Source organism: Vicugna pacos, chromosome 13 (genome assembly GCF_048564905.1).
Source record: "Vicugna pacos chromosome 13, VicPac4, whole genome shotgun sequence".
Classification (NCBI taxonomy): domain Eukaryota; kingdom Metazoa; phylum Chordata; class Mammalia; order Artiodactyla; family Camelidae; genus Vicugna; species Vicugna pacos.
The window spans coordinates 56547820-56559214 of record NC_132999.1 but is presented as its reverse complement, the minus strand read 5'-3'; the positions used below and the strand labels follow the sequence as shown (position 1 = coordinate 56559214).

Here is an 11395-nt window from a genome sequence, read left to right as displayed (position 1 = left end):
GGCCAGCGGGTCCAAAGGCTCAGGGCCCCGCCCCTCCCAGGCAGGCCCCGCCCATCCGCGCTCCGCCCCGCGCCCGCTGGTGCTCCCGCCTGCAGGGTGTGTGGTTGCCCTGGGCGAGGTAAGCGGGAGGTGCCGGCGCCAGTGCGAAGCTGATGTGGCCACGCAGCTGGCTGTGGTGTTCGTACTGGTACAGGGGACGAGGCGGGAAGTCCGAGGTGAAAGGAATGAGGAAAACCTGCAGAGGGGCTCCAGGGCCTAAACTCCTAACTCATCCCAACCTGAGTCCAAACCCACTCCCACAGACAGAATGAGCCTGCACCCCAGGATTCTAGCTCTCTGCCTCTATTTCCCAATCTCTGACCCTGATTTCCAGCCTCAGCCCCCGTTTCCCTCTTCCTAGTCTCTGATCTTCATTTCCCCCGACCCTGTATTCCCCTTCTTTGTCCTGGGCTCACATTCACAATAATGGAAAAGTGGGCCTTGGCTTCAAGCAGGAGCAGCCAGATCCCAATGCCCTGTGCCCACTCAGCCACCGGCTGCCTATGCTCACGAACGTGTGGGCATCCAGTTGGATCTCCATCCAGTTGTTGAGCAGAGCAAACAGGGGTGCCAGTGGGAAGGGCGCCACGAAGATGGTGATGAACCCAAACTGCAGCTCTGTGAGTTGGGGAGTGTCAGGCCTGGGGTCACCTCCTCTGCTGGGCTAGGCCCCCAGAGACCTTGCTGGGCTTGGTACTGCGGGGCCACTGTTCACCCGTCTCCTGGTATTCGTCAAATAGGCCTTCACACTCAATGAGCTTATAGTCCTCCTGCCCGATCTGGGTCTCCCCCCTCCCTGACTCTTCTGCCATCAGGCCTTAAGCTTCCTGGTGCAGGGTGCAGGGAGACCAGCTAATGCCATTCTATCCTTCCCATATCCCTTTGAGATAGGTACCATGATCACTCCCACTTTACAGATGAGGAAATGGAGAGTCAGAGACTTTGCCCACGGCTCCCCAAGTTGTAAATGGTGGGTCCAGGGCTCAAATCCAGTCTTGGAGTCCAGGGCTCTCAACTCTGTGCTTCCTACATGGCCATTCTCTGTCTCTGGAATCCCCTGCCCCCTCTAAAATACTAACAGAAAGCCCTCCTCTTTCCTGTTCAGCATATCACTTAATCGACTCAACTCTCTTGGAGAGGTAGTATCACCCTCTTTGTACAGGTGAGGAAACTGAAGCTTAGAGAGAAGCAATGCCAGAGCTTACAGGAGACAGAACTAGGACTTTTGTCTGTGTCCTGATCTCTGGTCAGGGAGGGTTTCTGTTTTGTTCTCATAAAAAGGCCTCCCCCAACTCCCACCTGATTAGACCCACCTCTGTGCCCCCAGGTCAGTCCTTGTGCTCACTGCACGACAAACTTCTCCACGTTGCTGATCAGCTGTTTGCCCACCATGATGATGAAGAGCTGCTAAGCGAGCTTGAGAAGGCAGGTTTCAGGGCCACACTGTGGTTGGCAGACACAAGGCACCTTACTCAGGGTTTAGGGTCTTGCCCCTTCCTCCTTGGAGGCCCCAGAGGCAGATCCTACCCTTGCCAGACCTGAGGGAGGGATGCCCAAAACCTCCCTCAAAAGCTGGACCTTCTAGGGGTACTCATATCCTTGTTTTGTGGGCCAAACAGTGTGCCATACTGAACAGGATATCCCACAAAACTGTAGGCCCACTGCTTCTGTTGCAACGTGCTCTCTCCCTCTGGAGCCAGGCCACAGCTAAACTCCATGCTGAGGCTGACCCCTCTCTCCACTGTACTCCTGATCCTCTGGCCTCCCACCCACTGAGAGATAACCCTGGTGACCTAGATGCTGGGAGGCCTTGTTTCACCACCCCCAGATAAGCTATGTTCCGAAGGCCTGTTGGGACCATGGCTTATACCTACCGCTCAACCCATGAGAAGCCAATAGTTATTTCCGGCCCAGGAACAGGGAGTCATGCTGCTAGGGGATGGGTTCTTTTGGTGCTTCTCCCTCTGATTCCTGCCAAATGACAATGACAATTAAACAGTTAACACAACCTCCTGGGAGCCTAGCTCATGAGGATCCTTGACCCATCCTTATTAAAAACTGGAAGCTCCTGAAGGGAAGGCCCAGATCTGGTTCATTCCTGTGTCCCTAGCATCCAGTCCAGGGTGCTATGGAAAGGCCACCATAAAGATGGCAATGAACCCAAATGTCAGCAGTGGGAGGTGGGTGTCAGGCCTGGGCCATCAATGAGGGTTGAGTGAATGAATGAATTCAGGTGTTAAGAGTTTCACATTTACCCAGTGTTGTGTTGGTATATTACAGTTAAGAAAATTGAGGCCCAGGGCAATCAAGGACCAACTTCAAGGTCAACAGTAAGGCCTTGGTAGAGGATCAAGGATGCTGCCATTCTGCTGGATCATTTCACTGGGACGCAATAGCCTTGTGGGGAGGGGGAGGTCCTCATTTGTCTTTGAAGAATGCCACATAGAAGGGAGAAGAGTAGAAATTGGCAAACTGAAAGATGAAGACTTTGAAAGTGAAGGTATCTTCCTGGAGGGTCTGGGTTCTGTGCATCTCTGGGCAGATGAATCTTTGACTTGTGCAAGCGACTTCAGCACTTCATCTGTAAAATGGGCTTTACTGTAGTGTAGTGTCAGCCCCATAAAGGAGCTGTATTGATTAAATGTAAAGCGCTCGGCCCAGGGCCTGCACACTGGCGGTGCCCGATAAATGGGAAACAGCAGCCACTACTGTATGACGCCGGCCTACTCAGGGTCTATCTCCACGTTTGTAAAATGAGGGTGCGCTAGTTCAAAGCTCTTCTGAAGGCGGCAAGCGCCCGCGCGCGCAGAACCGTATCTGTCACGCCTGGGCGGATCGCGAGGGAAGAGGCCCCGGGCTCTGGCACACTCAGAGACCCTGGCCTCCCAAGAAGCGCAGTTCCACCGCCGAAAGCCGCGCCGGCACGGGGCACTTCGCCCAACTGAGCGCGCCCTGGGAGCTGCTTTTGTTCTACTCGGAGGCACTCAGCCTGCGCGCGCAGCTGCAGGTGGGAGCAGAGGGCCAGGGCGGGGTCAGCCCGGGGGGCGGGGTCTTCCCAATTACCTGTGACTCTGCACTTGTCTTCCAGGCGCGACCTAACCCGGACTCGGACGGGTCGGCAGAGCTGCTGCGGCGCCTGCGCCTGTGCAAAGCTCTGCAGCAACGCTTGTCCAATAAGCCGCTGGACTTCTACACGTGCACCTTCCGCGGCGCCAAGCTAGACAAGTGAGGCTGACGGGTGGCCCCCGGGTGGGCGGGGCCTCCGATAGAGGGGAGGGACGCCAGCCGCAGTCTTAGTCAAATCAAGGCTCCTTTGCTCCCCCTTGGTTTGCCAGGGAGGCAACTCCTGCTTAACTCACTTTAGGTCTCAGGCCTGCCCTTTCCGCAGCCTGGGGTCCAGGCCATGCCCTAGCAGCTCCCCGTCCCTGATTCCCACTCGTTCAATCCCCCTCAGGTGCTCAGCTGGCTGGAACGCACCCAGCTTAGGCTGAGTTTGTAGGTAGAAGGACTCTCTGGTTTTAGCAACTGGTAAGTTTTATCCCTGTCTTCAGCCTAGAGACTGCACTCCCGTTGTACTGGGCCCCGGATTTGACAGAGAGTTCAGCTTCTGACCCCTGCTCTGCCCACAGATTCCTGGGCAGCGATTCCCACGACTCCGACTTCTCTAACACACAGAGGCACCAAGTGGTGAGAAGACTGCCTGTGGAGGAAGGTCCAGCTGGAACCTTAAGGGGGCAGAATTGATGCCAGAATACTTTCTGGCAGGTGGCAGAGATACAGGAAACAGAAACGTGCAGAGATGGGCATTGCTCATCTGCTGGCCGAGGGAGTCTATGCTGCAGCCTTCCCCACTGCATGAGGGAGAGATGAGGCAAGCCTAGCCATCTCCCACTGTGGAGGCATAAGGAGAGAATTCTGGGGCTTCGTTGCAGCCCTTTAGGGCTCCTTTGAACTGCTGGGGTACCACGTGCCTGGTGCAGACCTCAACCCTTAACAATTAACTGTATTCATAGTGGGTGCACTGGGGATGCTGGTATAAGTACCAGCCCCTGGACCACATATGAGAGTACTCTGAGGAGAAGGTGGCTATCTACTCTGCCTGGTTAGGTGAGTCTGGTGCTGGGGGTGAGGGCTGAGAGCTGGGGTTGAGCACAGAGATGGGGGCTCACGAGCGTGCTGTCACCCCTGCAGGTTTCTACATAGCCTGCTGCCTGCTTCTCTTGTGGGCACCCTGGTCTTTATTTCTGGCCTAGTCACCACGGGCACCGACATACCGGCCTGAGTGATTGGGAGCGGGAAAGGGGAGCTGGGTGGGCAGAGTCAGCTGTCTGGTTGAGGATAGACCCTGCCAGGATGGGTACCCTTTGCTCATAGGAGATCTGTGCCAGCAGGTGTGCCTTCCTCATGTGCCCACTCTGCAATACTTGTGCCACATGGCATATTTCCAAGATCTGCCCCATGGCCAAGGTGAGCCAGGGAAGAGAGAGAGCGCAAGGGAGTGGATAGGTGTTTGGGACCCAGTACCTGGGCCTGGCTACTGGGAAGGCAGTGCTGGGCCAGGCCCTGCAGTGTGCCCTCTCTCCCTCCCTCGCAGCTGGGCTAGCTCTTTGACCATCTGGGAACTGTGTTCCTCAACATCTTTATGTCCTTCTGGGCCATGGCCTTCCGGGAGCACTGAAAGCACAAGAGCATCACCTTGGCCTACCACTGGGACTGCAGTGACTGCCAGGAAGACGGTAAGGTGGGGGGAGGCACCAGCATGATATGTATTTCCCCTCCTACAGGCAGCCCCAGGCTTCTGGTTGGAAAAGCAGGACCAAGTGGGAACCTGTGAGGGGCTAGACGCAGAAGACAGCATTAGGGGATGAGGAGGAAGAACAGCCCAGGGGAAAGTGGTGCAGAGGGCTAAGAGCATCAGAGTTGCTCCATGGAGAAATTCTTGACCTTCTCTGGGCTTCAGTCTCCCTACCTTAGTCCATAGGACTGCTATAACAAAATACCACAACCTGGGTAGATTTATAAACAACAGAAATTTCTTTCACACAGCTCTGGAGGCTGGGAAGTCCAAGATTAGGGCACCAGCACAGTCCAGTTCTGGACTGTACACCTGAAAAAAACACAACATTGTAAATCAACTATACTTCAATTAAAAAAAAAAAAGAAAGAAAAAGAAAGTGGCACTGGGCCTGGGCGTGGAGGGGCTGAGAAAGCAGTGCTGGGGTGGCAGGTGGCTGGCTCCAAGGCCCATCGTCAGTGTGGTCCCCACTTTGTTCTTACTCGGGGAGAAGGGAATCGTTCCCCTCTTGGTCTGGAGTGAAGGTGGGTAAGGGGTTGGTTCTTGGACTGGAGCAGTGCTAACTGGGAGAAAACTGCCCTGCTCTGCCTTGGGGAGGATCTGGGTTATCTCCCCAGAGCAACCTCTGGCTCTTGGCTAAGCCAGTGCCCAAGAAGGATGCTGAAGCTTTAAGGCCAGAGATAACTGACTAGGATGTGGGGTAACTAGTGCCCCAGCTGGTGCCCACAACACAGGTGTTGATAGCTGAAAGGTCACATTCAGGCCCAGAGGATACCTTCGCTGGGTCCCACCTTGCTCTGCCTGGTGGGGAAGGATTACTAGAGCTAAGAACAGAGGAAAATGGGCCAAAGCAGAGCTGAAGGCAGCAGTGGGACACTCTGTGCCCTGAGAGTGGGAGCCAGCCTATGGGCTGTGCAAGCTGTGAGGCTTGGGGTCTTGCCTAGCGATATTCCTTCTCTGGGGTATGGGGTAAGCTCAGGCCTCAGCTCTGAACCTGAGCTGGAGGTAAGAAGGTTTTAATCAATCCTTTAGGCCCTAGAAGGGTTCATAAGCCTGCGAGAAGTGCCCAGCGTGGACAGACTGGCATGAAGTGCCATGTAGGCCATCAGCACACTCAGGAGCGTGAGCCAGGGATGGCACGGGGAACCTCCCATGCGTGCCAGGACGGAGGAGTGGGGCAGCATTTTAGGATAAGTGCTGGTGTGTGTGGACACATGATCATGCTTGTGAGTGTGGAGTGTGCAGAGCTACGGGAGCTGCTTTCTCAAGAGGGGGTTCTGAGGATCGGATGGCTGACCTTGGCATCCAGGGCCCTTCCAGGTGGGCCAGACTCAGGCCAGCCCTCTACCCAGGGATCCATCTATGGAACTGGATACTGTGTCATTGGGGAGTGAAAGTATAAATGCCCTCTTTATACCCCGTGTCTCCCCCCACCCCCATTAGCCTGCCTTCACCAGTGTCTGGCTAATGGGACAGGGACACAAGTTGACTCACCCGCCTGCTCCTGTTCTTGCTGGCCTCCTGCAGGGCAGAGCTGCCTGTCAGGCCAACTCACGCCCTGACCCCAACCTGGCCCAGTCCCTGGCCCTGCCCAGTGATGCTTTCTGATACCCCCAGGCTAGCAGGGCCCCTGTCTTAAGCCTAGTCTGACAGCTTCATAGTCAAGAAAGGCACTACAGACTGAGGGGTTCACCCACTGGACACAAATAGACTACATTTCCCAGCATCGCCTGCAGCTGTGTGATCATGTGACTAGGTGCTGGCCAATGGAATGTGGGCAGCAATGAGGCAAAGCACCCTACACCAGGTCCACAGAATCCTGCAGAGTGACCTGTACTCATTCCCAGTTTGCTGACTGGATATTGATGCCCCAGGGTGAATCCATGTGTTGAAGATCTCAGAGCCTGGGTCTCTGAATGAGTGGTTGGCGCAGAGCCCCCATACCCACCTTAACCTCCACCTGAGGTGAGACATAAGGAAGAAAAGACTACAAGGTTAAGCTATTGAGAGTTTAGGATTTATCTGGAGCAGCAGATGGTGTTCCTCAACTAATACAGGCTGTTTTTTTGTTTCTTTTTTCTTTTTTTTTTTTTCCTTAAGGGAATGAGGTTTATTTATTTGCTTATTTTTTTGAAAGGAGGTACCGGGAATTGAACCCAGGACTTCGTGCATGCTAGGCATGCACTCCACCACTGAGCTATACCCTCCCTCCAATACACAAACTGTTGATTGAAGTCACTTAATGTCTAGGGCCCAGCTGAGGCATCACCTCTTCCTCCACAGATGCTGCAAAAGCGGGAGGGCAGCGGGAGGTTGGGGGAGACATTTGAGCCCTCAGGCCCTGCCCATTCAGTTCCTCATTTTCCAAGAGCCCAGATTTGTAGGGCAGAGGGAGAAAGCCAGAGGACATCTAGGTCAGATGCCTTGTGCCCCCTGCTTGAATTCCGCAAGGTAAGTGCTGCTGGGGCAGGAGCCTTCAGGACCCCATCCTCCCTGACCAGGCTCTTCTGGCCAGTCCTCGGGGTGAGATCAACATTCCTGCCCCAGCCTTAGGTCACCTGAGGGTTTGGAGTGCCCACTCACAATGCCATCACCTCTCAGCTGGGGATGTCTTCTGGGGAGGTGGGGAGCAGGCCAGCTGCCACCTGGTCCTGGTGCCACAGCTGCTCTGCCAGGCTGTTGAGCACGTGGGCCATGTCGGCCAGCCCAGCTCGTCCATCCAGCGTGTGTCCATCTGCCAGCCGCCGCCCTGGCACACTCTTCACCCGCAGGAGGGGCAGCTCCCAGGCTTGCCGGAAGGCTGTGAGGTCACGCTCAGGCACATCTGTGTGCATGTACTGGTCAAATATGGAGGAGGGTCAAGGAGCCTGTCCGGGGACCTCTGCTTACCACCTCATCAAACCCAGCTTTTTCTTTCCTCCCTCACCATCCACATCCAGGGTCTATGGGATGCTCAGCTGCAGCCTTTAAGGTAAAGTACATGGGGCTGGACCCCATGGCTGGGCAGAGGCAGGGTCACTGACCCCCTTGCTCTGGCCTTTCCAAATGTAGCCTCTGACAATCGTAGGGGCCACCAAAGGATACTTGGAGCCAATGACCATCCTGACCACACCAGGGGCCTCGCCTGCTACTCGGGCCAGCTGTCCAGGGAGGTCTTCAAAGGAGGCACGGTCAGTGAAGGAGAAGAGGAAGAGGAAAGCATCCGTTTTATCCTTGCAAGCCTGGGGATGGAGAGGCTGATGAGAGGCTGATGCAAGGCTCACAACCTCAGGACCAGAATGCACCTATCAGCTTCAGGCCCTGAGAAGTCTCAGCGCCATCCTTCCTTTTGCAGCCTGGGAAACTGAGGCCCAGAGCAGGGAGTGGCTGGTCCCAGGGCAGAGCTCGGGCTGGGACCCAGTCCCCAGTGCCAGCTCCGAGCACTCCCAGGCCAGGATGGCAGCATCCTCAGTCCAGTCATGCCCAATTCTGGCTCCCGCAGACCAGGCAGGCCAGGCTTAGCCACCTGTATTCAGAAGCCCACCTCAGATAACCAGCCCTTCCTGGACCCACCCAGGCCCACCTGCCTGCTCACCGGCAACATGTGGTCGAACTTTTTGAGCGCAGATTCCCCACAGTCCCAGAACTCAAAGCGGAACATGACGACACGGTCGCTGGCCTGCAGCTTGGCTGGCCAAAATACCACGGTGGTCTGGATGCCTGGGGAGGTCGGGGTCAGCCACTCAGCATGGGAGAGGCAGAGGTGGAGAGGAGTAGGGGGCCAGGAGGGAATAGGGGGAGGAGATATGTCCCTGCCTTGGTGGGTCCTCAGTTTGATGGGGAAGGCCTAGTTCCTGATGTGGGTGAATTCTTAGTTGATGGGGGAACTGCCCTGCCTGGGAGGAGCCTCCAGTCTACCAGGGAGATGCAGCCCTAGCCCAAGCCACGACAAACTAGTTTAACTCTTGTGAACATGGAGATCCAAAGGTCCCAGAATACTGTCATATGCTGCAACATGATGGTCAATTAGCAACCAGTGGAAGGAAACAAGAAAGGAAGATTAGTGTTTTCTGAGCACCTACTGAGTGCCAGCTCATTGCTAGGCATGTTACCACCACTATCTCTAGTCCTAACCCCACAACAACACCAAGCAGTTGGTACTATTATCCCTGCTGGACAGAGGAGCCAATGTAAGCTCAGAGAGGTGCAGTGACTTTCCAAGGTTGCAGAGTAAATGGTGGGGCTGGTTACAAATCCCAGCTTATGTGCTCCAGGTGAGTCTTTTCTCCGTCCCAGGGAAGGTCTCCGAGGAGGGACTCACCAGTGGTCTCATGGTGCACCACGGGCACCTCCAGGCCAGCCAGCTTGGCCACCAGCGCTGTCTTGCCCACACCACTCTTCCCAGACACAAAGATCTTGTAGCTGGCAGTGTCGATGGCCACAGGTGGGGGCAGAACTGGTCGCTCGAGCAGCCCTGGGGCAAGGCGGGAGCCAGGTGGGGTCAGGGGGTCAACTTGCGCTTGCCCCATCAGACCCTGGCTTGTACAACCTCATCTCTCAGGGTTTTTTCAGTGCCAGCAAACCATTCTCTACACTTGTGACAGAGGCCTGGGATACAAACAACATCCCGGGAGGAGAAGTTCTGCTGGAAACACCTGTGCTCTGTGAAGTGGGCCAGCACCTACTCCAAATAACACTGTTTTTTTTTTAAGTTTGATGCACAAGATGGCTTTTATTGATAACTTTATCACATATCCTAGACTTCCCACATGTAAAAGCAAGGCTTTTCAGAATTATTTCCTCAGTGGAGAAATATCAGCAAAAGTATTCTTAGTTATAAATAAACTCCTTAGAATCAATATATCAAGATCTTTATCAATGTTTTTAATTTAAAATTTGCCCCCAAAAAGTCTAAGCCATACACCTACAGGTGTAATGCCTGGAAGTCCTAAATTGTGGGTTGCCCTCTCACTCTCTGGTCTTAAGCCTTCTGGTGCTTTGTCTCTCTTGGCTAGAGCTGGACTCTTGCAACCGATGCCAGGCCCCTCTGCCGGCCTGTCAGCTGGCCCTGCCTGGATGAGTTAGCTTCATCCTGGGGAACATGAGTGTCTTATCCTGGAGACAGCAGGATCTGGAAGCGGCTGGTCTCTACTCACTAGGGGATCTTGGACACGTCTGCAGTGTGCTGTTGAGGTTAAACTGGGGTCCATTGTATAAAGTGCCCAGCAGAGGGCCTGGCACCGGGTGATGGCTCAATCAACAGCCTCTCTGGTGATAGTGGTTCCTGGCAGTATTTCGGCTGTTTCCATGTTCCTGGCTCTGATGATGGAATTAACTCTAAGGAGATTTGGGGGTGGGCCCCCCGGGATAGGGTTTCTGGGGTTCCCAAGGCTGAAGAGTGCAGTGGAGCAGGGTCTCACTGCCCCGCTTCTCTGCTCCCCACCCTCCCAACAGGGAGGGACAGGTGACACTTTTCTCCCCAGGGAGTGGCAACTGACAGGCTGGGGGAGGGGGGCACTCACCAAACACCCTCCGGCGGTTCTTGCGCAGGATGCAGGCCAGGTACTCCTTGCCCTCGGCGTTCTCGTGCCAGTCTGGGACTATCACTGAGCCCGGAGCGGCTGGTCTGGCCATGGCTGGGCAAGCGACACGGAGGGGAGAGGTTAACTGTCCCAAGCTGTACCTGTGATCCCTTTTAACCAGCCCTCGAACTCTCCCTTGGAGCCCCAGCCCCTCCTTGGGGGTTGAAGTAGTTATGGGGCCCACCCTTTTTATTATCCCCATTAACAAATTTGTAATCCAAGCTCCCTTTCAATATCCTGAGGAGTTACAAAGCTCTGTCTCCCTCTTACTACCCAGAAGGCGGAATTCCATAGTCCTTTCTCCTCTGTATTGCTCCCTGGGGGACAGCCATCCGATAAATGCCCCAGAGGGCATTTACACAGCCCCTCACTCCCTTGTCACCTCCGGGACGGGGCGGTCATACATCCCTGCTTCTTCTTTACCTCCTCGATCCCGACCTCCAGGGCCACCCAGCCGTCACCATCAGCAGTCCCCGCGGGAGAAAAGGCCCGGGTGGAGACTGTCCCTTTAAAAGCCCGCCCGGCGCTCCCGCCACCCAGCCGTCCCGGCCTGCTTCCGCCCTGCCTGCGTCCGGCTTCGGCTCACGCCGCCTGCTCAGGCGCCGGTGCTTGAGGCGCATGTGCGGAGGCTGTTGTCATGGAGATGTTGGGGGCGGGGCGGAACTGCCTTGTTCCTGGCAGGATCGGTCTCTCCCACCTCAGCAGCTACCACCGCGCAGATAATTAATAATTAATAATTTATTATTATTAATCCTGCTCGGCAGCTCAAGATTAATTAACTCGAGATGAATAATTAAACGCCTCTGGCTTCGCAGATGAGAGAAGTCAAGAGATTTGCTCAAGTTCTTATGAGTCAGAGGCCTTCCAGTCAGTCATTTATTAATTGATTGATTTATGCCACTCATTCAACAAATAATTACTAAGCGCCTACGATGTGCCCGGCCCGTTCCAGCTGCTGGGAATGCACTGGCAACAATAAGTCCCTGCCTTCCTGGAGCTG

General features: G+C 55.0%; 1 protein-coding gene and 3 long non-coding RNA genes across 10 annotated transcripts; 2 read left to right on the top strand and 2 right to left on the bottom strand.

Annotated features, from left to right (window-relative positions):
• Positions 1 to 69: 69 nt before the first annotated feature.
• On the top strand, positions 70 to 2808 carry LOC140700797 (uncharacterized). Its single transcript, XR_012079485.1, has 3 exons — positions 70 to 659; positions 1367 to 1464; positions 2320 to 2808. It is a non-coding gene; the product is annotated as an uncharacterized lncRNA (long non-coding RNA).
• Positions 1361 to 3241, bottom strand: LOC140700796 (uncharacterized). Its single transcript, XR_012079484.1, has 3 exons — positions 3103 to 3241; positions 1914 to 2010; positions 1361 to 1482 (listed from the first exon to the last, which is right to left on the bottom strand). It is a non-coding gene; the product is annotated as an uncharacterized lncRNA (long non-coding RNA).
• On the top strand, positions 3194 to 8427 carry LOC140700794 (uncharacterized). 3 transcript variants are annotated; one of them, XR_012079482.1, is made up of 7 exons: positions 3194 to 3264; positions 3494 to 3567; positions 3669 to 4146; positions 4431 to 4506; positions 4634 to 4775; positions 7774 to 7805; positions 7902 to 8427. It is a non-coding gene; the product is annotated as an uncharacterized lncRNA (long non-coding RNA). The 3 variants fall into 3 exon arrangements; XR_012079483.1 differs by lacking the exon at positions 4431 to 4506; XR_012079481.1 differs by having other exon boundaries at positions 4431 to 4775.
• Positions 6836 to 11005, bottom strand: CPLANE2 (ciliogenesis and planar polarity effector complex subunit 2). 5 transcript variants are annotated; one of them, XM_072975307.1, is made up of 6 exons: positions 10778 to 11001; positions 10336 to 10449; positions 9135 to 9287; positions 8409 to 8533; positions 7919 to 8055; positions 6836 to 7634 (listed from the first exon to the last, which is right to left on the bottom strand). In XM_072975307.1, exons 2-6 carry the CDS (start codon positions 10445 to 10447, stop codon positions 7364 to 7366), a joined length of 798 nt encoding a protein of 265 aa, XP_072831408.1. In that variant the 5' UTR covers positions 10448 to 10449; positions 10778 to 11001; the 3' UTR covers positions 6836 to 7363. The 5 variants fall into 5 exon arrangements, with proteins under 5 accessions (XP_072831408.1, XP_072831411.1, XP_072831407.1 ...); XM_072975310.1 differs by having other exon boundaries at positions 6836 to 7671; positions 7909 to 8055; positions 10819 to 10996; XM_072975306.1 differs by having other exon boundaries at positions 10819 to 10996.
• Positions 11006 to 11395: the final 390 nt, after the last annotated feature.

What these genes read in the sequence shown, in the direction of transcription:
- CPLANE2 (XM_072975307.1), bottom strand. Translation starts at nt 10,447, where the DNA reads ATGGCCAGACCAGCCGCTCCGGGCTCAGTGATAGTCCCAGACTGGCAC. An exon ending in GAACCGCCGGAGGGTGTTTG is followed by an intron (nt 9,288 to 10,335) that starts GTGAGTGCCCCC and finishes GCCTTGCCCCAG; the next exon opens with GGCTGCTCGAGCGACCAGTT. An exon ending in AGTTCGACCACATGTTGCCG is followed by an intron (nt 8,056 to 8,408) that starts GTGAGCAGGCAG and finishes CTCCATCCCCAG; the next exon opens with GCTTGCAAGGATAAAACGGA.